We start from the raw sequence: 23708 nt of genomic DNA, 5'->3' as shown, positions 1-23708 counted from the left end.
TGCGCCTGGGTGGCTCAGTGGGTTAAGCCACTGCCTTCGGCTCAGGTCATGATCTCGGGGTCCTGGGATCGAGTCCCATGTCGGGCTCTCTGCTCAGCAGGGAGCCTGCTTCTCTCTCTCTCTGCCTGCCTCTCTGTCTACTTGTGATCTCTCTGTCAAATAAATAAATAAATAAATCTTAAAAAAAAAAAAAAAGAATGGTATGTCCCAGGTAATTTAAGCTCTGAAGAGATATACATACCTGGAAAAAGAGTGGAAGAAAATGCATCCAATTATTTAAAATGGTTCTTGCTTGTGAGATTTGGGGCAATAGAGAAGTTGGCCTGGGGTTAGCCACTTAGAATAAAAAGGAAAGTGTGGTACATGCAACTCAGGTAGCCTAAGGAGTAAGTTTTACATGGACTATGGGTTTTTAATTTTATATTTTTGCATTTAGTTTTATGAAGACCTCCTTTCTTTGGGAAGTGACACTAGTTTTTGATTTATGGAAGTAATGTTTCATATAGATATACATATACATTTATACACACACACATATATATATATATATATAATTTACAGAGTCCATTTAAATAAGTCATTAAAGGGACAAGTGGCATGTAGAGGGACATGGCAATGTATGTGGAGGTGGGCAAATGTTGAAGCTGGGGGTCACGGTATACATTAACCACTAGGTTCCCATGGAGAGGGTTGTAGGAAGAGACCCCCAATGTAAGTGCTCTTCTTTCAGAAAGAGGAGGGATCATGCTGTTCCTCCATGCATCAAGCCCCTCTATGTCCTGGGGCCGACAGACTTACTGTTCCTTCTGCCTAGAATAGTCTTTTTTTTTTTCTTAAGATTTTATTTATTTATTTGACACAGAGAGAGAGAGAGATCACAAGTAGGCAGAGAGGCAGGCAGGCAGGGGTGGGGGGAGCAGGCTCCCCACTGAGCAGAGAGCTGATGCAGGTTTCGATCCCAGGATCTTGAGATCATGACCCGAGCTGAAGGCAGAGGCTTAACCCACTGAACCACCCAGGCACCCCATTCTTTTTTTTTTTTTTAAGATTTTATTCATCCATTTGACACACAGAGAGAGAGAGAGCACAAGCAGCGGGAGAGGGAACCCAATGCGGGGTTTGATCCCAGGACCCTAGAATCATGACCTGAGCCGACTGAGCCACCCAGGCACCCCTGCCTAGAATATCTTGCTCAAGTCCCTCACCTTACTGGATCTTTCTCTTCATTTAGCTCCTCCTCAGGGAGGCCATAACTGGCCACCTTGTTTAAGTGGTCTCCTTCAGCAGCCATCTCCTGCCTCTGTGCATTTCCTTCCTGGTGCCAATCACTCCAGAACTCTCTCCGACTGCTTGCCTGTTGTATTATGTTTCCAGTACTCCACAAGTCTGAGAGTTCCCGGAGGGTAGGAAATTTGTCTTATTTGCGGTTGTGCCTGCAGAGCCTAACCCAAGTCAGAGACCATACTGGAAGCTGCAAATAAGTGTTGCATGAAAGTGTTCAAGGTTGGGATTTCTTCCACACCTGTTTGAGCCCTCCCCACAAGGCCAACCCGTACTGGTAGCTAAGGGAAGAAGGAGAGAGAGAGAGAGAGAGAGATGCCAAGGCAGTTTGTGGTTCAGCATCAAACACATTTATTTCACTTTTATTGAGTATACAAGAACAGAGAGCACACGCATACAGCACAGAGCACTGAGGTGGGGGAGCGTGGGGACAAGAGGGGAGGGAGGGGTATGAGTAAAAAGGAACAGGACAGCATCGCAGTTGGTTGGAAGGTGCTTTTGAAAAAAAAAAAATTATTTAGAGTGATGTTGCTCATGCAATCGCAGGCCAGTCTTGGAATGTGCTTGCAGGATTCACAAACTGAAACAGGTCCTGGCACCTCCTGTCCCCTCAGATGAAAAAGATCCCAAGAAAGCAAAACAAGAGAAAAATGAAGATCTGTAGGACAGCAGACTGGGAAAAGACCCTGGAGAGCATCTGGTTTATCCTACTCATTTTGCAAATGGGGAAACCGAGGCCCCAAAGGCGGGGGTGGGACTAGACCAATGTCACATGGTGAGTTAGGGGCTGAGCCAGGATACCCTCCAGGACATTTTCCATCATGCTACATGGTCTCCTGGGTGGATAGGCAGCACAAAAAGGATGAGAAATGCAAAAAGGAAAAAAGAAAAGTAGGTTGAAGACAGACAAGACAAACACCTATATTCTCTATGAAGAGGAGGATGGGAGGAAGCAGTGCCCTAGATTTCAGCTTTGCAGCTCCCCTCCTCCCTGGTGGCACTACCTGCCTCTCCACGGAAGGAAGGTCACAGCATCTGTGGGATGGAGAGCTCCACAAACCCTGGCCAGCTCACAAGCTAAGCCTGGTCCCTTCATCCCTGCTCTGAAGCCACACATTCAGGGGCTGTAAACAGGTGCAGGATCCAGAACAAATACTCTCCCTCTGAGGTGTGACCCGTGTGCTCGGGGCACCTGGTTCCTGCAAAGACAGGGGTGCCTGAGCCACATTCCGGGTGGCCCGGGGAAGGGGTGGAGCCATTCCAGCTCTTGGCCCAGAAAGAAAATAGGAGCTTTCAGGTTGAGACGGGTGGGAAGGAGGTTTTGTGGCTTCTCCACCAAGGTAGTAAAAAAGAACCTGGTGCATGGGAAGTAGCACTCAGGGTGGGGGTGGGGGTTGGAGTGAGCCACTGGTCTTGCTCCAGGGGGTTGGGGGCTGGGGGTGGAGATGGCTGAATCTGCCCTCTGAGCCCCAGGGGCAGGTCTCTCTCTGCCTGCTCTCTGTCCCATTTTGTCCCATTTGGCTAACACTGTTCTGGTTTCTTGTTCTCAGGTCAGCACCAGCTTAGCAAACTAAGTATTTATGTCACTGGGGTAACTGACAAGTAAGCCGAGGGGTATCCCCAGGCAATGGCCAATAATTGGAGAGAATGTGAAAATGCTCAGAGGGGCAAGCCGTGATTGAAGATGCAGGGCTGGCTTGGGGAGCTTCCAGGTCCCTCCCCTCTCCCACATTCTCTCCTGCAGTCCAAGCCTAGTGCCTGGCACAAGCAGGTACTCAATAAATATTTGTTGAATGACTTCAATGGCTGCTGTAGAGGTGGGGCAGAGCAGGTAAGATGGGACTGAGAAATTAAAGTGCAGTAGGGACATATTCCCTCCAAAGGGGACTCACTGAGCTCCGGGGAGCAGCTCCTGGCAGGCAAGCCTGGGAAAGCCCGAGCTTTGGTTGGGGTATTCTCCAAGGGCTTCTGTGGTCTGAAGGCAGTTCTGGGGACTCTGAGGGTACAGCTCAGAGCTCAGATGCTGGCTGAAGGGGAGGTTTCCAAAGCCAGTCTCACACAGAGAAGGAGCCTCTGAGCAACACATTTCTTAGGCGGCTTATTCAGGGTGGGGAGGGGGCGCAGTGGGGGGGGCGGGGTTGGGTGGTGGTAGGCAAAGCCTTTGGAAATGAAGTTTTGTCCTATCGGGGCCTGCCCTTGTTCAGGGTCTCTGCCATGGGTGCTTTGGTCCAGGAGGAAGAGAATGAATGTGGGAGGGGAGAGGACCAGAGCGCCCCAGGCTCTCCCGACAGCCAGATTAAAGCCACCATTCTCTGCAGTGGCCAAGGGTGTCCCATCTCTTTGCATGGGGAGTCAGCTGTCACAATGTGGTCAGGGAAAAGACACGTGGCTGAAAAAAGAGAAGACTGAAAACCGAAGCAAACCCCCTAGGGGGCTATGGGGGCTGAGCCGGGGACCCCTGTAGTGGAATCCTGACCCTGGACCCCACAGCTGAGCACAGATCAGGCCCTGGTGGCTGCTGCCCAAAGCGGGGAAGGCATCTTGGACTACATCTGTCTCTTCCTCCTTGCCAAATACCTGCCCCTCCTTCTGGGGACCCCACCCCTCCCCACCAATCAACCAGTTACAAATACCACACACTGTATTACTACGCTGAACCGTCAGCTCCTCCTGCGAACAGCCCACAGCCAGAGTCCAGGTCTCCTTGGCTGGGCCGGTTCAGTGCGATCTAAGAACCTTGGAATACATCAATCACAGTCGGATAATTATAATTTTAAAATGTCAGCTTCATACTTACCAGCACTGTTTATTTTAATATTTGTTTCCTGTTATATGTCATATACATAACTTAAAAGCACATCCATACACATCTCCTACAAGCTGCACCTTCATCGTGACAACCCATAAACGCACAGTGTCTACTTTCCTTCCTGTGGCTGGGTTTTCTGCGCTTGCTTTCTCTTCTTTTTCTTGTTTCAAACCAGAGTCATCGGCAGGACCGGGATACAGAGGGTGGGGGAGGGGGAGGAGGGAGCCAGAGACAGAAATGACAACAAGACGAGTGAGTGAGTCGAGGGGGAGGGGAGGCGGAAGAAAGGAAGGTGGATTTTGCAGCCCAGTGTCAAGACCCAAAAAATAATAATCCAGTGTTCCTCCTTTCCGAGTGGGGGATTTTCTTTCTTTCTTGGCAAACGGTTGACGGCGCGTGTCTCGCTGCTGAGATTTCTCTTGCTTTGCTGCAAGAGTGTTTCCTTTGCACTGCAGTGGGCAGCACACGCTTCAGGACAAATGGAATGCTCGTTCGTCCACGCAAGGTAACGTGCAGAACCAGGGTCGTTTTGGACTCCTATGATCATCGTGGTCTGGCTTGCTTTTGTCATTCCGCAGGGCTTCGAAAGGGGGAGTGAGAGATTATTGTCATTTTATATATATATATATACTTTTTTTTTCCTGAAAAATCCCACCAGTTCTTCAATTTGTCTGCAAAGGAAATGTAGGTGTTCAGATGTTGGTTGTTGCTGTTGGCCGAAGGTGCGGCCAGCCCCAGCAGCAGTGCAAGCACGCGGTGTTTCCTGTATATATATCTATATCTATATATATCTATATATATATGCTTTTCCTTTCCCAGTCCCTCTTCGGTGACAGTACGTCACAGCTGGGACTGCGGTGTTGAGTCGGAGAATCCAGAATGAAGGCCCCTTCTTAACGGTTCTCTGGCTTGGGTTGGACCAGAAGCGCCAGCATCTCTTCACAGAGGTCAGGATTCCTAGAGCCGGAGGCACGGAGGGAAGGGGACACGAAGGAAGAGAACAAGAAAAATTAGTAACTTTTTCTCATTCATCTTTAAATACACAGCAAGAGGTGGTTTTAGCTCCCTTTCCTGTATGCCCTTTATTATGGCTCAGGAAGATCAAGTGACTTGTCCAAGGTCACACAGCCAAGACCTGAACCTGCATCTGTCTGGAAATCTGTCCAAGTTTCCTTTAACACTAAGAGGCTCAGATCCCATGCGGCTCACCTTTTCTTCCTACCTCCTCCTGGACTAAGAATTGTTTAGTTGTGATTGCAGAAGTTATTTCTTTTTCTCTCTCATCTCCATGGGCCTGCGTGTCCTGGGATTACACCCCAGCGAGCAGCGTTTCCATAAAGAAATTGGAGCTTGGATTCCAACTCAAGTTTGACTCCAAAATTTTGTGGTCAAATGCATGGGGTCCACCATCAGATGGCCTGAGTTCAAATCCCATTCTATGGGCTACGAGCTCTGCCATCTTGGATGAGTTTCTTAACTTCTTTAGGCCTCCTGTGCTCCTCTGTAAAATGGGTGCTTCCTCACGCAGTTACAGGGAGGATTCGAAACAAAGGTTAGCAAACAGGAACCACTGAACAAGTACCTAACTGTTCCTATTATTACTACTGCTGTTGTTAACTTAGCCACACACCGTTTGGCTCTCCTTGAGGGCAATGGCTGCCTTTTACTTATCTTTGTCTTTCTTTCTTTCTTTTTTTTTTAATAATTTTTTGTAAAGATTGTATTTATTTATCTGACAGACGGAGATCACAAGCAGGCAGAGAGGCAGGCAGAGAGGGAGGAAGAAGCAGGCTTCCCGCTGAGCAGAGAGCCCAATGTGGGACTCGATCCCAGGACCCTGGGATCATGACCTGAGCCAAAGGCAGAGGCTTTAACCCACTGAGCCACCCAGGCGCCCCTATCTTTGTCTTTCTAATGCTCATCACTATGCATGGTGCACAGCAGCTCCCCAGAACCACTTAACGGGGTGGGGGTAGTAATCCTTTCTGCCCTTTCCCATTCACATAGGGTCCGGTGTGAAGGGAGTCCTAGACACAAAATTCTTCTCAGTTTAGTTGACAGATGGGAAAATGGAGACCCAGAGGGTTCAATGTCCCAGTGAGTTGGTGACAGAAATGAGACTAGAACCCAAGATTCCTGCTTTGAAACAGGTCAGTTTTCCCCTCCCATGTCATCCAGATCTTGGAAGTAAGGAAGCTGGGTGTTGCAGTGTTGTGGAGACAGGTCCTGTCTGAGAGAGATGGGCCAGTGGGAGAAGATGGAAGAGAAACCACACATCTGGCCTGAGAGTTGCAGGGAGTAGAAAGACCCTGTGTCAGACGGGTGTGCTTCCCGCACTCAGAGCAAGAACTTCAAAGAGGAGGAACTTCGGGAAGGAAGGCCAAGAGTCAAGTGCACTCTGAACAGATGTTTCTGGAGGATTCAGGGAGGGAAGAGAAGCTAAAGGCCAGCAAGATGGACACCTGCAAGGAGCCAGGGCTTGTGCACCAGACTGGTGGTGGAAGCTTACAGTCTGCCTTACCCAGGGCTCTCATCCATCCCTGAACACGGCGAAACCTTGGGGGATAAGAATGCGGTTTCACAGTGCTAAGGATCTGTACGTGAGGTGCTGTCCTTGTGCGTCACTGCTGTGGACTGAATATTTGTGTCCCCCACCCCCCAACCAAAATTCCTATGTTGAAGCCTTAATTCCCAATGTAAAGGATTTTGGGGGGGGGGCGTCTTTGGGAGGTACTTAGGTTATAAGGATGGAACCCTCATATATAGGATTAATGCCCTTATAAAAAGATAAACAAGAGAGATTCTCTCTCTCTGCTCTGCCACATGAGGACATATAGAGAAGACAGCCACCTGCACCTTGATCTTGGACTTCCCAGGCCCCCATACTTGGGAGAAATGAACATGTGTTGTTTAAGCCACCCAGTCTATGGTGTGCTGTCAAAGCAGCCTGAACTAAGACACTCACAGATGCTAATTATTATCGCAGCTCCAATTCCTAGGTGAACTTCATTTTATAGATGAGGAAACTGAGGTCCAAGGAGGTTCCTCTGGGCACACTGCTAGCAGGGAGTTTTGGGCTCCAAAGGGTGTGTTCTTTGTACTCAATTCTGCTAGCTTCCTGAAGAATTTTTTTTCCCACAGTGGCAGGCTGCACTTGAAGTCTTATAGCTCAGTGTAAACATGACATGGGATGTCTTCAAAAGACTTTAGACACTTCAGAAATGCCAAGGACACCTAAATGATACCATATTATAATTTATCCTTCTTAGTTTATTACATCAGAGTCTGAATGTGCAGTGTTTTGACAGCTTAGTTTGAGTTGATAATAATCAGAATCACCCTTAGTTTTTACTGAGCACTTACTATGTGCCAGGCGCCGTGTTAACTGCTGTGTATGTAGGATCTCACCAACCCTATGGGATAAGGAGGTTAAGACCACAGGGTGGCTCTGGAGTCTCACAGATGAGCTTTGACTCCCTCACCAAGCCCCATGGCTCCAAGCAAGTCACCTAACATCTCAGGGGCTCAGTTTCTTCATTTATGAGAACGAGCAGATGACAATACGTTGGTCAAGTGCATGTCCTCGTGCCTGGAAGAGTGTAGACACTCCACACATTTCAGCAATTGTTGTCACTGTGAATACGGTTGCTGACCATTCGCCGATGAGCAAAGTGCAGAGATTAAATCTGCTCGAAGTCACATGGCTAATGGCAGGCAGGGCTGAGACGAAATCAGGTTTGCAGGATTCCAGATCTTTCCGTGGGCTACCAAGATATATCCCTCCATCAAACTGACATGTTTCAAGCACTTTAAAAAGGAGTCTTCAAATTCAGAGAAGACCCCTCCCCAGAATGAGAGAGTCTGCTGATATTAGGGGTCAAAGGTATTTCCTAAGTAGTGTAAAGCATATAGAGAGAAAGGCAAGGGAGAAACTTCTGTCTTTCCAGGGTGACATGAACACGGTAAACTTTACAGAAGGATCTGAGAGGGAGAAGGAGAGGAGAGACAGAGGGAGAGAGAGAAGGAGAGAGAGCGAGACCAGAGGAAGGGAGGGTGAGGAGAGAGGGAAGGAGGGGGACGGAGAGAGAGGTGAGACAGAGCGAGGTGGAGTGTGGACAATGCCATCAAAGGAAGAACGAACAGGGGGCGAAGGAGACCCACCAAGTGGGCAGATGTAAAAGGCTGCATAGTGTTGGTTGCTGGGGGGGGGGGTGGGGTGCGGGGGGGGGGGGGATGACTAGGATATGGCAGCAGGAACGAGAGCCCTGAGTGGGAAAATGGGAAGGCAGGAGCCTGGGGGGCTGGCTGGAAGTGCCCCAAGAAAGATGGGGAGCAAAAAGACAGGGAAAGGAAAAAAATAGGAGAAACCCGTGACAGGTACTCTACGAAAGCAAATTGGCAGCCAGAAGGCCATGCCTGGAAAGGGCTTGCCCCTTCTCTTTGTTTTGCAAGTGAGGAAACTGCTTGCCCAGGAGGGAATGGCTGGGACTAGAGCCAGGTCCCCGGATTTGCAACACAGAATGCTTTGCACCAGTAGCTGCCCATGGACTTCCAACGCATAAATAGAGATTCCCAGGTCTGGTCCAGCCCTTCTAAATCAGACTTTATGATCTTAGTTCTCCAGTACCCGTATTCCCCCAGTGATGCCGCCAGTGCACTACCCCTCAGAGATCTGGGGGACAACGGGCAGGAATAACTGGACGATGGAGGGGACCAGAAGGACTGTTTGCATGGAAGTCCGAGGAAGGCTGGGGGGAGGCTCTGCCCATGACCAGCTGCTACTTCTGTAGAAGCAGTGCTGTCCAGCAGAAATAGAAATGAGAGCCACGTATGGAATTTAAATTCCTTTAGCTAGAACTCGCTAAATTTTCTAGATATTTCCAATTTCCTTAACCCTTCTAGGTAGAAACTTTTCATTTCCAAATTAAAATTCTAAATTTCAAATTACCATAAAAAGAGTAAAAGAAACAGGGGAAATGGACTTATAATAATACATTTTACTTAAACCAGTACATCCAAATATGATCATTTGAGGTTGTAATGAATAGAAACACTATTGAGACATATTGCAAGCCTTGTCTCATATTAAGTCTTCAAAACCCTGCATACATTTTCCCCTTAAAGCATGTCTGATTTCAGATTAGCCAATTGCAATTGCTCGACAGCCATGTGTCTTGCATGGTATGAAGAAAACCTGACCATCACTGCAGAAAGTTCTGTTGGACAGCACAGTCTAGACGAGGGCTTGGCAGCCCTTCAAGGTGGAAGGAAAATGTTTCAGTGCATTTTCTTCTGACAAGAAGGGAGTGGTGATCCACATTCTTGTATCTTTCTAGAAAACACAGTCTTATTCATCAGGGAAGAGGGCCAAAGGAGATCTGCTGCTTGTAGGGGTCTCTGAGATGAGTTCTTTTTTCACTGTAGCACAAATCCAAGTATATAGCCCGACACATTTTTATATATTTCTACACCCATGTGACCTACTCCGTTCAAGATGCTGACATTTCCAGCACCCCCAAAGGTTTCCCCGTGACTCTTCCTGTCAATATCACATCCCAGAACTAAGCAGTATTCTGACTTTTACCATCACTGATTAGTTTGGCCTACTTTTGAACTTAAACAGAATTCTCCCACTCAACTCAATGTCTGTGAGATTTCATTTTATATGCCTGATAAAATTCAGTCAATTTCCAGAGGGACCAGAATAACCCCTCCCCCAATTTAGGCTAATAAAAGCCCTATCTGCTAGAGCACCATCTCCTTCCTCTTGTTCAGCAAGGCATGGTCTATCCATAAGGAAACAGAAAAGTAAGTTTCTGACCCAAGGTAGCCTGAGAAGTCAAGGGTTTGCGATCTAGCAACACAGATGGAATCAAGAACTCTGGTCATCATATTCCCCCTTAGCAACATCCAGTGACCTGTGATGGAGGCAGAGAATCAGGGACAGGAAGGTGGCGGTTGGCCTGAGGGGCCTTTTTCTGGCTTCAGGTTTTTAGGTAATGGCCAGTAAGGCTATGCTTGTCTCCAGCTGTCCCGCCTCAGGACGGGCTATCCACCCTCATTCCCTGGCCTTATCACGTCCAGATATACTTGGGCCTGAAGCCCCCAAGAAGCCAAGGAACCAGTCTTCCCCACCCCCACTCCCCACTCTGATTTGTTATATTTGAGGAAGCTACTTCTCCCCTTTGAGCCACAAACCAGGAACGTGGGGACTTAAAGCTGTGCTTGGGACCAAGCCACCTGATAGAAACGACCCTCGCAAGATCTCACCACCTCCCTCTCCTGGCTGCTGAGCCTCAGAGGTCTTACCTGTGGCTTCCTGTCCCTCTCCTCTGGGGACGGGTCTGTTTCTCTATATACGACAGCTTTGGTTACCAACATGTCAGGATGCTGCAGCTTGGCCTCCTTGATGGCCAAAGCCAGGGCCTGGTAGACAGGAGCAACAAAGTGAGGAATGGATATCGAATACAGGAGGGACCCTGGAGACCGACAAGCCCCTTCCTGTACAGTTGTGGAAACTGAGGCCCAGGAGAGGCACTGGTCAAAGAGTTAAAAGGGAGAGCCCAGAGCTTGGGTTCTCTGGCTTCTTCGGGCTCCCATTCTATGCCCCTTAGTGGGGGGCTCATTTGGGGCTCATTGTCTGAATAAGGATCAGCATGAAATGGACTTGATCCTCTGCCCACAAGGGCAGCTGTCCACAGGTGACCCAATATGGGAGGGGCTGGGGACTGCCCCCAGGATCAGCGTTCCCTACCCCCATACCTGGTCTTGATCAACATCTTCATCCCCAGTGATGATGATCCGCTTCTCAATCCTCGTCTCAGAAAATCCCCCTTTCACAGTCTGCAGAGTGAAAGGGCAGGAAGGTCAGCTCTGGGTCCTGCCAGGGTGTGACCGGGCACCCATCCAAAGCACCCCTCAAGGACGAGGCTGGAACCAGCAGTCACCTTCTCTCCTGGCTCCCTCTTCTGGTTTTTGGGACTTTAGATGGCACATCTCGCCCGCGGCTACCACTCCCCCCAACGACCAAACTGCCCCCTCTAGGTCTTCCGAGCCCAGCTCAAGTCAGGCTTCCCTAATCCAGGTTGGTGACCCTGCCCCCCTCCTGCCTTGGTATTCCCCGACTACCAAGTCTGTCTCTCTTGCGCCACTTCTGGGGCTCTCTGCCTCATGCTGACCTTGTGTGCATGACCCGGCCTGGCTCGCTAGGCTGGAGCTCTTGAGGGCAGGGGCTGCCTTTTGCTCATTTCCGTTTCGCCTCCCCCCCTGTCCAATCTGACCAGGGCAGGTGCTAAATGCAGAGTCGTTGAATGAACACATGAATGAAATGTGAATGGTGACACGGTTCTATCTTAAATGACTTCAAACAACACTACAAGAGAAAACCACGTTGGTGATGCTTATAACGTCCACTGTTTTCCGAAAGGGCAGGGTTTGGGCACAAGTCTAGAAGTAGAAGATGGGGAAGGAACTAACTGCTTGGCATATCGAGGAGGGTGGTAGCTGAGGGAAATCCCAGCAGGAGCCAGGAACGGACAGAAAGAAGGGGACTCCTGTTTTGCAGGGAGGAGGTGGGGGAGCGACTTCGGGTAGAACAGTTTTCTGAGCTGTATGCAGCGGGGTGTGTGATGGAAAACCCTCCCCTAAAACTTTCAGTGAAGTCAACATTGCTCACAAATGCTTTGGGTGGGTGGGCGGGGGGTGTTGTGGAGGGAGCTTCCTGGGAACGTGCAAAGGTGCTGAGTCCTGCATACACGCGATGCGGCAGGGCTGGGACAGTTGGTGTGTGCATAACGGCCAGTGGTACCTAGCGGACTTCTCCCTTAGAGGGCTCCGCAGAACGTCCCCCTCAACCTGCCTTCCATGCCCCTCTCCTCCAGGCCTTCTTCTCTGGCCTGCACCCCCTCCCGCCTCCCCCCCCCCCCCCCCCCCCCCCCCCCCCCCCCCCCCCCCCCCCCCCCCCCCCCCCCCCCCCGCCCAGGCGTGGAACCACTTGCCTTCAGCCTTCTGCGCTCATTGGCTGCATCACAGCTGATGCATAGGGAGTGGTCCCCTCCCGTAGCCCTGCCTCTTCCTTCCCCCACCAGTCCAGGGCCCCCATCCCTAGTCACTCCATGCCCCTCTCTCTTCGCTCCCCCATCTACCTGTGCACACTGATGGACCTAATCTCCTCTTCTTAAACCTCTTTGTGCTGGGTCACTCCCCAGTTTAAAAATCTTGACAGTGTTCCAATGGCTCTTAAACCCTTCCTAGTCTCATCTGTCCTGGGTTTTGTCTCGTTTGTCTCTATTTGGCTTCCCCTGCCTCCAGTCCACCCCAATTTCTGCCCCTTCAGCGCTACTTCTCCCTGATGGAGACCCCCCGCCCCCACCGCCATCACCCCAAACATGCAGCACTTCCAGCCGCCACCTGTGCCCCTCGCACAGAGGCAGGCAGCAGCTTGATGTTCACTAGCAAATGTGAACAAATAAACAAATGCAGTCTCTGCTCCCATCTCCTGTGTTGCTTAGAGAACACCTGTGTTTGTCCTCTCCTCCGTCACGAGTCCTACCCGGCTTCCTAAGACCCCGCACAAATCCCACTTTTCTCCAGAAAAGCCCTCCTCACCCCTTCTAAATCCTGCCAGCACGTAAGATCTATAAGGTGCAAAAGCCATGGCTCCGAATTGCTTCTGGGAAGGGGGTCTTGCCCCCACCCCCCCTGCCAGCCTGGCTGCCGATGATGAGGGGCGGGGCCCGTGCCTAGGATGACCCATAGTACAGATCAGAGCACGTAGCACTCCAGAAGCTAGACCACTGCCGGTCTTCTCTGTCCACGATACAAGGCACAGCGATGGCCGTGACCTTGCCCAGCCCCACGGCCAGGGTGGGGGCAGATGGTGCCCTGCTGCTACTCACTTTGGTAACATGGGTGGTGGTGGAGGTGGAGAGGGTTTCCGCGGTGGCGCCGTAGGTGCTGGTGAGGACATCTTTCCCGATGATCTGCGGAATATAACCACCCCCACCCCCGGGGTCAGGTAAGGACGCTGGGCTCTGCAGGGTGAGGGTGGGGAGAGTAAACCAAGGGCGCCCCAGAAGGGTGAAGTCTGAAAGTCCAAGATGCTTCAGATCATTGACTCTAAGAATTCAGGAATACTGGAATCTTCAGAATGCTTGATCCATGACATTCTCAAACCACTGACTCTCAGATTCCTAGAACCTGAGATTCCTGAGGCCCAGAATTCTAACAAGATTCCAGATTTTAAGAATCCTGGTAGCTGGGGCACCTGGGTGGCTCAGTCATTAAGCATCTGCCTTCAGCTCAGGTCATGATCCCAGGGTCCTGGGATCGGACCCCGCATTGGGCTCCCTGCTCCAGCCAGAAGCTTGCTTCTCCCTCTTCCACTCCCCCTGCTTTGTTCCCTCTCAGGCTGTCTCTCTGTCAAATAAATAAATAAATAAATCTTTGGCGGGGTGGGGGAGGGAATCCTGGCAGCTCAGAAGAATGAATGGGGGATCCAGGGTAAAAACAGAGCCCTCCCAAACCCCCTACCCCCATCCCAGCTGGGAACACATGGCCTCCGGGGCTAGACAAGGAGAAGGGCAGGCTTGGAGAATGCAGGAGATGCAAGAGACTTCAAGTGACAGCCTCACGCTCACGGGAGCCATTGAAAGAGCCACGTCCAGAGTGCAAGCCTCTGGACTCCTACTCCATCTTTCCTCCTGGCCAATAAGAACAGCAGATACAAATGAGCTGTCCCATCACAAGCATCACCAGGGAGGGGGGCTGCATCACCCTAATCTGCGATGCCCTCTGGTGTGTGTATGTGGGGGGTGGAGGCGATGGATGAGACTCTGGTGGGCACAAGGGAGCCCTACAGGCATCTGAGAGCGATCCACATTCCTGGCATTGTGCTTCAAAGGGCAGCCCACTGGGCTCTATGCTGTGCTCACTCGGGCCACCTATGGACTGCATTCTTAGCACAGAGTCCCCTAGCCTGAGCTGGCCCTACCCACTTACCGGAGAAAGAGAACGGATATCCGTGGCCACCGTCTGTGGGCCTGGGATCATGGCAGCTGCCCCCTTCCCGGACTTGAGACTGTTCTCCTGGGGAAACAATAGTGCTCAGATGGCCGGATCTCGCGTGAGTGGGCCCCCAGGATGGCCAGAGCGCACAGCTGTGTCGCTCTCACGGCCACGAGGTTGAGGAGTGACACTGTCACGCACTTAACACGTGCACACACACACCTGCTCTCATACTTATCACTCACTCGTTCAACATGTACAGTGCCTGGGGTTAGGGACAAGGGCAAACGAGACATGGCATTGCTCTCAAGAAGCACTACCAAAGGAGGGGAGACATTCAGGCTCTCGTCCTGGCCCTGCCATGATCTAGCCCCATGAGCTGGGCACAGCCACCTCCGTTCCATGGGTCTCATGGATTTACCTATAAAACAGAACCCCTGCAATGTCGGTTTGCCGATGGTAACGATTATGGGGGAGGCTACGCATGTGCAGGGGTAAGGAGCATGTGGGAAATCTCTCTCTATATAGCTCTGTATATATCCCCATTTATGGAGCATACGGGGTCCCTTCCTCTCAGTTCTGCTGTGAAACTGCTCTAAAAAAATAAACTGCCCTAAAAATATTAAGCCTTAAACATTTTTTGTAAAAAGACACCCTGCCCAACTCCCTCAGAGACATTATGATGTTAACAGAGGAGAAAGGGCTTGGCAAATCCCAATCTTAGGATAAACACAAGAACACAGGCTAGCTACCAACAATTTAATAATACCTACTTCTGAATCCTTGCCATGTGCTCGGTATTATGTTAAGGATGCGCTATCTCATTTAATCCTCAGAACAACCACAGGAAATTGTTTTAATATTCTGGCTTCAGAGTTGAGAAGCTAGAAGGCCAGAGAACATCAAGTGGCTTATTCATGTCCCCCCAACGTTTGTCAGACTCCAAGCCCAATGTGCAACACTTCTCTGCCCTCAGAACACTCACCCTGCAGCAGCTCTCCTGGTCCTATGGTGGATTCTAACCACTAGAGACTCATGCCCCACGTTTGTCAAGGGGCCTGGTTGCCAGCCCCTATCTCCCACCTCTGCACCATCTTGGGCCCACCCCATTCTGTCCAGGGACTCAGAGCTATGTCTGTTCTAGCTGAGCCCTGGTCCTGGTCTGTACAACCTCTGCCTGCCAAGGGACAGGTAAGGATGGCAGCCCTCTCTCTGCCTTCGCCCTGCCTACCACTCCCCACCTGACCCGGAGCCTGCCTCTGACCAAGGCAGTGACCTTGGCATTTACCTGGCATTCCACCAGTGAGCAACTTTCTTAGATGGAGTCCCAGAATGTGGCCTGGCGGTAGGCCAAAAAGCGGGCAGCCTTGCCCATAGACACAGAAGGATGCTCCGCATCACTCATCAGGTAAATGCAAATCAAAACTGCAATGAGCTATCCCGTTATACCTGTCAGAATGGCATGTCTTAAACAGACAAAAAACAAGTGCTGGCGAGGATGTGGAGAGAAGGGAGCCCTTGTGCCCTGCAGACAGGAGTGCACACCACTGTGGCCACTCTGGAACACAATATGGAGGTTCCTTGGAAAAAAAAATTAAAACTAGAAATACCATAGGATCCAGGAACTCCAGTATTGGGTACTTACCCAAAGAAAACAAAAACATTAATTGAAAAGACATATGCACCCCTATGTTTTTTGCAGCATCATTTACAATAGCCAAGATACGGGAGCAGCCCAAGTGTCCGCCGGGAGAAAATGGGTAAAGAGGATGTGATATACAGTGCTCTTATTCAGCCATAAACAAGAATGAGATCTGACAATTTGCAACAGCACGGATGGACCTTGAGGGTATGATGCTAAGTGAGATAAGTCGACAAAGACAAATGCCATATGATTTCACTTCTACGTAGAATTGCAAAAACCAAACAGACCATGAGAAAAGCATAAACAGATCATAAATACGGAGAACTAGGAGTTGCCAGAGGGGCAGTGGGGGGAGGGACGGGCAGCCAGGGGTGAAGGGGAGCGAGAGGTGCAGGCTTCCGGTTCTGGGATGAACAGGTCCCGGGCATGAAGGGTACGGCACAGGGAACACAGTCAGTGGTACTGTAACAGGGTTGTGTGGGGACAGATGGCAGCTACACCTGCGGTGAGCACAGCATACACAGAGCTGTCAAATCGTGATGTCATACACCTGAAACCAATGTCACACTGTGTGTCAACTGTGCTTCGATTCAGAAAAAGGGTGGTGGCAGCCTTCTGGGCTCCATGCTTCCTTGCTGCCAGCCTCGGGAGAGTCACTAGCCCCTCTGAGTCCTACTGTCGCTCTGGGCAATTCTCCCCTTAAGCCTCTTCATCTCCCACAGGCTCCCTCTGTCCCAGACAAAGCCTCACCTCCACCTTTCACACCGAAAAGGGAGGCCACTAAAGGGGACACATGTCGTTTGAAACAAGGCACCATCTGCACTGCCCGCCTCTCCTTTATCTCTGGCCAGTCCTCTCTCCTGTCTCCAGGAGGTGTGGCTTCTCTCCCTGGCCACGGCAATGCCACCATCTCTGCTCTGGACCCTTCCTCCCTCCAGCGGAGGGCTCTCCTCCTCGCTACCCTCTCTCGGGGCCGCCTCAGCCAGTCAAGGCTTTCTCACAAGGCCCCTGTCCTTATCCCTTTATCAGAGCCCAGATCTTTCTCGAAACCCAGACTTTAAAACCAATTGTTTCCTCAGTATTTCCCCCTGGAAATGTCCCATGGGCACTTTAGACTCATGAGAGATCCAACATGGAATTCACTGCCTTCCCACTAACGAGTAACCCCCTCCAGGGCTCTCTGTATCAGAGCTTCTCCGACTTGAGGGGTGTCACACCTTCTGGGTGTGCTCCAGAGTTTCTGATTTGATAGGTTTGGGGGGCGGGGTGCAGAGATTTGCTTTTCTTAAGGTTCCCAGGGCTGTGCTTCAAAAATGGCTAGGTCAGGGGCGCCTGGGTGGCTCAGTGGTTTAAGCCTCTGCCTTCAGCTCAGGTCATGATCTCAGGGTCCTGGGATCGAGCCCCACATCGGGCTCTCTGCTCAGCGGGGAGCCTGCTTCCCCCTCTCTCTCTGCCTGCCTCTCTGCCTACTTGTGATCTCTCTCTGTCTATCAAATAAATAAATAAAAATCTTAAAAAAAAAAATGGCTAGGTCAGGGTTAGGTCACCAGTCCTAAGACAGAGGACCCCATCGGGCCTTCTGTCACCTGAACGTTCTGTCAATGACCAAATCCTGCATGTTCCTCCCCCTGGTTATCCCTCAACCCAGCCCGCCTTCTCAGCATCTACCTCCTTGCACACCAGCTCTGCCGCAGCCCCTAAACCAGTTCCCTGCCTTCTCTTTCCATCTCTCCCAACGGCGTGCGTGCTCGGGGCACTTTCTGTCTCCCTCAGTGCTGGGCTCACAGCGCATCACACAGCATTCAACAAGTATTTGCTGAGGGGAGGAGGGAGGGCAGGAGGGACATTTTCTCTCGTGACGTCCCACACAGTTGCCAGGGTGATCTTTCTAAAACACAGAAACACACATTTGATGACATCACGCCCATGTCGGAAGTTGAAGGGATGCCCTACTGCCCCCCACTGTCACAGTAGATAAAGCGTGAACTTCCTATGTGACATCTGAGGCTCTGCGCGCCCTGGCCCAGAATGCCTTTCCAGCCCCTTCCCCCCCACCCCGCTCCTCTTCCCCGCACCTGACATCTTGCTTCACTGGCCACCTGCCTTTCCCCAAATGCTCCGCTCCTTCCTATCCCTGCCTTTGCACCTGCTGTCCCCACTGCCTAGAACGCCTTCTGCTGTGGGCATGCTGTCATTTATCCTCAAAGGATGGCTCAGCTGTCCCTGCTGAGGTAAAGCCTTCTCAGTCCTCCTGGCATGGGTGTCACCCCATACCCGTCCTCCCTGTGCCCCCCAGAAAGCACTGTCACCCTGTTCCATGAAGGCAGGGCAAAAAGTACAGCAGCTCACATTTACAGACCACTTCCTACGTGCCAGGCACGCCTTTGCACAGATTACCTTGGTGCCTCCTTGGGTTGACCCTTTGAGGGATGTGCTATGACTGCTCCCCGTCACCCCATTTTACAGAAGTGGAAACTGAGGCTTGGAGAGGTTCAGGTAACTTGCCCAGGGGTCATCCTGCCAGGACGTGGGAGAGCTGGGCCTTGTTCACCACTGTGTGCCCAGGACCTAAACAATGACACGTGCCCGTGATCGCTACTAGAACAAATGTCTTCTCGCAGGCAGTAGATTTCCTTCAACTCTGTGTTCTGAATCAGGCAGGCAACAGAGACTAAGAAATGTTTTTGGAAGAAATGAATGGATGGACGGGTGGGTGGGTGGGCACGTGGGTAAATGAGCGATGTAACTCCCTACTCACCGTAGTGTGAATTTAAATTTAGCCCTAGAAGTGTCCTGATGTCACGTGGAGAAGGACTGAGGCAGAGGTGGGACAGAATGACCAGGAAAGAGGGTGCGAGCTGATAACCAGTTCAGAGTTATTTGTCTTTGTTTGCTCAAAACCTACCTGTTGGGTAAGTCTAAACGCCATGCCCTTCCTAGGTGTCTATCAGGGGTTTGGCAAGAGAGAGCATTTGAAAACAACTTTACACCAACTCAAGACAGATCCGGCCCCAACCCCGACCCTGGCCCCGGCCCCATCGGCCAGTGTTCACAGTGGTCGGGATGAGGGTGCAGAGCGGTTGAGGGGCACAGTGAGGCTTCTGGGTTGGACCAGCTTCTACGTACTGGGTGTGTGACCTAAGGAAGTCACCTTACCTCCCTGTATTTCCGATTCTTCATCTGTAAAGTGTGTAGAAAAAAGAGAATCCCCTCCAGTTTTTGTAAGGACTCAGTGAGATCACCCACACACAGTTCTTGGCAGCTTGCCTGGCGACACAGCCTGGGTGCCTAAAGCTATCTGGTCTATGTCATCATTAAAGGATGTGACATTACTGGACTCTTTTAAGAACCTGTGAACCAGGGGCTCCTGGGTGGTTCAGTTGGTTAAGCCTCTGCCTTTGGCTCAGGTCATGATCCCAGAGTCCTGGGATGGAGCCCCATGTTGGGTTCCCTGCTCCCTTGCCCTCTGCCACCCGGCCCCCTGCTTGTGCTGGTGTGATCTCTCTCTCTCAGATAAATAAATAAAATCTTAAAAAAAAAAAAAAAAAGAGCCTATGAAACAGGCAGAATTGGGATTACTCCCATTTTACAGATGAAGACATCTGAGGCCAAAGACCCTGCTTCACAGGTCAGGCAGCACATCAGTATCAGAACCAGAGCCTGAGGAGCTGGTCCCAAAAATCTTGGATTTTCCAGTTTTAGGCTCCCCGCACGCCATCTACTGACCAAGGCAAGGAAGCGGCCCGAGACATGAGAAACTGCACAGCCGCCAGGGTCTGTCAGGGACTTTCAAGCTCAATCCTCACGCCTTGCCCATAATCACATAATCGAATGGTACTGCCCTCCCTCTATCCCTGCTGTGGCTGAGACGGTGCAGATAACTGAGACTCAGGGATTCCACCTCCCACATCATTCCGTTTAGAAAACTGAGATCTGACTGGGTGTCCTGTGGTAACGATGGTGCCTGACAAGAAGAGGTCGACTCTGTGTCCTATGCCTGATGCGGGGAGGGCAGAGGAGGACCATCCCAGACAGCCAGGGATGCTGTTATCTGGTTGCCCGAGGGCAAGGAGGCTGGTCAGAGAGGGAAGACCCTGGGGTCCTACTTACCATGGTGGTCGATATGGTCTCTGTGGTGATGGAGGGAGTGGTTGTTATGGACTCCTTTCCCCCTGGGGCAGTCCCATCAACCTGCTGGCCAGAGGAGTCATGAGAGAGAGAGGTGGGGGGGGGTGGGCACACCGCCTCTGCCTGGAGCATCTGGTACCTGGGCAGGTGGCATTCCCAGCTACAGAAGGACGGGCTGTGTGATCAAACAAGCGCTGGCGGGGAGACGGGCTTGTCCGCACACAGCCTGAATTACGGGGTGGGGGGGGTCCTCACATGCCCCCAGTTTGTTTGAATCATCTTATTTGGCAAAGGACAAATAATCGCAGATAATTTTGCAAGCCCTAAGCAAACCTCAATTCCTGTGCTCCTTGACCTAGTGATTCCACAGCCGGGAGTTCATCCTTTGGATATCAACTCTGAAAAAGTTGCCAAGAAGTGTGAACGAAGAAGTTCACTGAAACATTCATCGTTAACTGCCAAGGACAAAACAGCCGCAGGCCCATTGATGGGAGACTGCAGGGTAAGTCAGGACCCACTCCTAAGTGGGACTGAGTGTATGGTGGGCCCACAGAGGGCAATGAGGAGTGAGCTCCAAGACAGTCAGAGGGTTAAGCCTCTACCTTCGGCTCAGGTCATGGTCTCAGGGTTCTGGGATCGAGCCCAGCGTTGGGGGGGGGGGCGGTCCCTGCTCAGCAGGGAGCCTGCTTCCTCCTCTCTCTGCCTGCCTCTCTGCCTACTTGTGATCTCTTTCTGTTAAATAAATAAATAAAATCTTTTTTTAAAAAAAAGGTCAGGTGTAAAAGAGGATCTCTTTTGTGTAAAATTCTACACGCTAGAGATGTCAGTGTATACATTGGAATACATATATATCTTTTTTTCTGGGAAGAATCGTAAGAAAAATTTCAGTTTGTTCTATTTGAATTTCATAACTGTGAACACTTTGTCATTTTGTTTTGATTTCACTATGGATTACTGGGCTGTTGACTTTGGGGCCTATTTAGGTTTTCTCTGTATTTTTCTACAGGAAAACAAAATAAAACACTGGTCACTAAAACAAAAGAGGCCACAAGGAGGCATGCAGCTTGAGATCACATAGTTCGTCAGAACTCGAGAGTCTTGGCTTCTGCACCAGCTGCCACAGAGACCATTGTGCACATTACAAACGGGGAAAAAGAACATTCTGGAAATGAAACAATTGGACACATTGTGTTCGTTTACACCTTACTTATTTCTTGAGATGCAGACTAGTCTCTGCCCCCAGCACTGCAGCTCCTCTGGCCAGGAGGAACTCAGGGGGCATCTATCACACCTACAAGTCTCAAGGTTCAAAGTTTAAAAATCAAAATACTGCAAGAGAAACCTCGACACCTGTGTCTCTTTTGGACCGCTCTGTCCAGGGTACCAAGTATGCTTCATCTTGCTAAGGCAAATGATTTTTTAAAATCTTTTTCTCAGTTTGTTCATTTTGCCAATCTGACATGGAAACCCCACGTGTAAAAAATAATAATAATAATAATAATAATCCAATGTGAGTCATTCTGACAACAGTTAGATTGGGATTGCTCCCTCTCTCTCCCCCAGAGCAGCCCCTGGGCTACCTCAAGAAACTTCTCCAACTCCTTCAAGCAATCTAAGAGCCACAGTCTAGTCCACTTGCTGCTAGCCCTTACAGCACTCACAGGAGGACAGGGAGACATGATCATTCCCATTTTAGAGATGGGAAGTCGAGGCTGTAAGAGGTGTGTGTGGTCTGCCCAGGACAGGAGTTCATTCTACCGGCCAACCGCAGAGCTCAAGGAGGACAGCAAAGCTCAGAAGAGCATCAAGGTGAACCTGGAGGCTCTGGGGAAGCTGGAGTGGCAAGAGTCAGCCCGGGGGCTTGGCCTGGGTGAGGACCCCACACCTAAATGTCCTGCGCTCAAGGTGCAGTGGAAGGCCCCGGTTACCTGGCTAGCGTCCATAGCGCTGACTCTGGTCTGCAGGACAGCCTCGGGCTCAATCTTCTTTCTGATGGCCAGGCTGCTGACAGTCATGGTTTCCGCTTTCACAGACTGTAGGGAGAAGAGGGAGAAAGTTCCATAAGCCAAGCCTCTGCCCGACTCCTGCTCACAGGCCACTGTGGCATCTCTCCCACCCCTGTAGCAGGCCAGGGCTCAGGAAGGGCACACAGGTCAGGGCAAAGAGGCACGGCATCCCGGACAGCCAGCCCCACGGGAGAGCCAGGGCCACCAGCAGCACCCAGACGGGCCACTCATGACCTTGGTGCACATCCGCTACTGGTGGCTAGAAGCTGGTTTTTAGGCTACCTGTAAAAGAACATCTACTATTCAACTAACAGGCTCTGTGCCAGGCCCCCCACTAAGAACTTTCCTTAGATACTTGCCACTGAATCCTGACCTCAACAATTATGCTGCCCCGTCCCAGCTGCTTCCTTTGAACTGCTCTTGAAAGCGGGAGTCACACACCTGGGGGTCTAGGGGGGCCAGGCAGGAGATGTAAAGGGGTGAATTGGGCTCATGGAGGACTGGGGTGAACAGGAGGACACATGTTCTCACCACTCAGGTTTGGCCAATGGCAGCCATGGCTTCTGAATGACTTGGATCATCTGATTTTTTTAGTGATTAAAAACAAACCAATAAACAAAAAAACACCTGTGGATTTCATATTCCACGTCCTGATTTTTCGATGAGGGTCAAAGAAAACACCTGTGTTAGCCAGATCTGGCCTGGGGCCATCGGTTTTTAACCTCTCCTCTAGAAGTCTTCGGTTAAATGATCAGTTTCTTCAGACTCTCCCAGCAAGGTCAGTTCATGGGACCGTGAGTATATGAGAGCTGAATGAATGAATGAATGAAAAAGCCTGCCATCTGGTTGGGAGGGTAGTGAGAGGGATTCTTATAGATGACTGTAACCATGAGATCAAGCCATTCATCCAGTTAATCGTCTATTAGTGCCTGGCACGCGCAGGCTTAGAGAAGCTGCCACCGGGGGGGGGGGGGGCGAGCAGGCATGGCCGCCGCCAGCCTGACTACCTAGGAGGATGCTGGGAGCAGAAACATTGCAGAGCAAGGGGGCTGTGGACAGAGCCACACTTCCGCCCTGGGTGGTCAGGGAAGCATCTGCTAGATGTGAGAGCCGAACTTGGTCCTGAAACATGACAAGTTTGCAAGGCAGAGAAGGGGAAGGAAAACTTCTCCCAAAGGGCACAGCACGGAGTGAACGCCCAGAGTCGATGAGTTCGTATTTCAAAGCCTGGAACGGAGAGAGGAGGGTGTGGTGGGAGGTAGGTTGGGGCTGCAAGAGACAAGAGGGCAAAGGGATCGTGGGACAAAGATCCTCTGAAGGAAGGACACAAAGCAGAGGGGCCCAGACACTGTTGATCCTGGTGTCCCCCTCAGTGATGACGTTTCTTCTTCTCTTGGAGCTTCTGCTGCTCACCTAAGACCCCGGGGCCAGATGGGTTTAGACCGCTGCCCCTTCCCCCAGCAGGCCCCGGGGAGAAGAGCCGGGTCAGAATCAGGAAGAACCATCGACTTTCAGGCCAGGCCGCAGGCGAGTCCATAAGCACGTGCCTTCTGCAGGTGCCATGCAACACAGACAGGGAGAGGAGGCGGGTAAGACCAGACCTCCTAGCATCACCTGACCTCGGGCAAGCAGGCAAGCGATGGGGTCACAGGGTTAAAACGCCAAGGAGTGCATGTTAGGGGTGAACCAAGATGGCAAACATGCGAGCACAGAACCATGCTTTCTGCGAGGGGCAGTCATGCAACACGAAACAGAGCTTCAGCCTGGTGGCTCGGTCTTCTCGCAGATGGCCCCGGGGCCCTCTGAACATGCAGTGCCCGCCGGGCCCAGGTAT

General features: G+C 51.1%; 1 protein-coding gene across 16 annotated transcripts in view; it reads right to left on the bottom strand.

The window, feature by feature from the left end:
- Positions 1–1608: 1608 nt before the first annotated feature.
- The window catches only part of EPB41L1 (erythrocyte membrane protein band 4.1 like 1), a 121916-nt gene continuing 99816 nt past the window's right edge, over positions 1609–23708 (bottom strand). For 10 of the 16 annotated variants that reach the window (XM_059406919.1, XM_059406925.1, XM_059406929.1 and 7 more), the window contains 7 exons: positions 21797–21901; positions 19851–19934; positions 14090–14176; positions 12988–13071; positions 10853–10933; positions 10400–10516; positions 1609–5047 (listed from right to left, as the gene is read on the bottom strand). In XM_059406919.1, the coding sequence (XP_059262902.1) occupies positions 5039–5047; positions 10400–10516; positions 10853–10933; positions 12988–13071; positions 14090–14176; positions 19851–19934; positions 21797–21901 (567 nt within the window). In that variant the 3' untranslated portion in view covers positions 1609–5038. The remainder of the gene's footprint in view (positions 5048–10399; positions 10517–10852; positions 10934–12987; positions 13072–14089; positions 14177–19850; positions 19935–21796; positions 21902–23708) is intronic. The other 6 variants (XM_059406921.1, XM_059406931.1, XM_059406933.1 and 3 more) reach the window with 4 other exon arrangements.

The sequence above is a fragment of the Mustela nigripes genome, chromosome 7 (genome assembly GCF_022355385.1).
Source record: "Mustela nigripes isolate SB6536 chromosome 7, MUSNIG.SB6536, whole genome shotgun sequence".
NCBI classification, from domain to species: domain Eukaryota; kingdom Metazoa; phylum Chordata; class Mammalia; order Carnivora; family Mustelidae; genus Mustela; species Mustela nigripes.
Note: the sequence above shows the minus strand (reverse complement) of the source record. Positions and strands in the feature narration are given on the sequence as shown.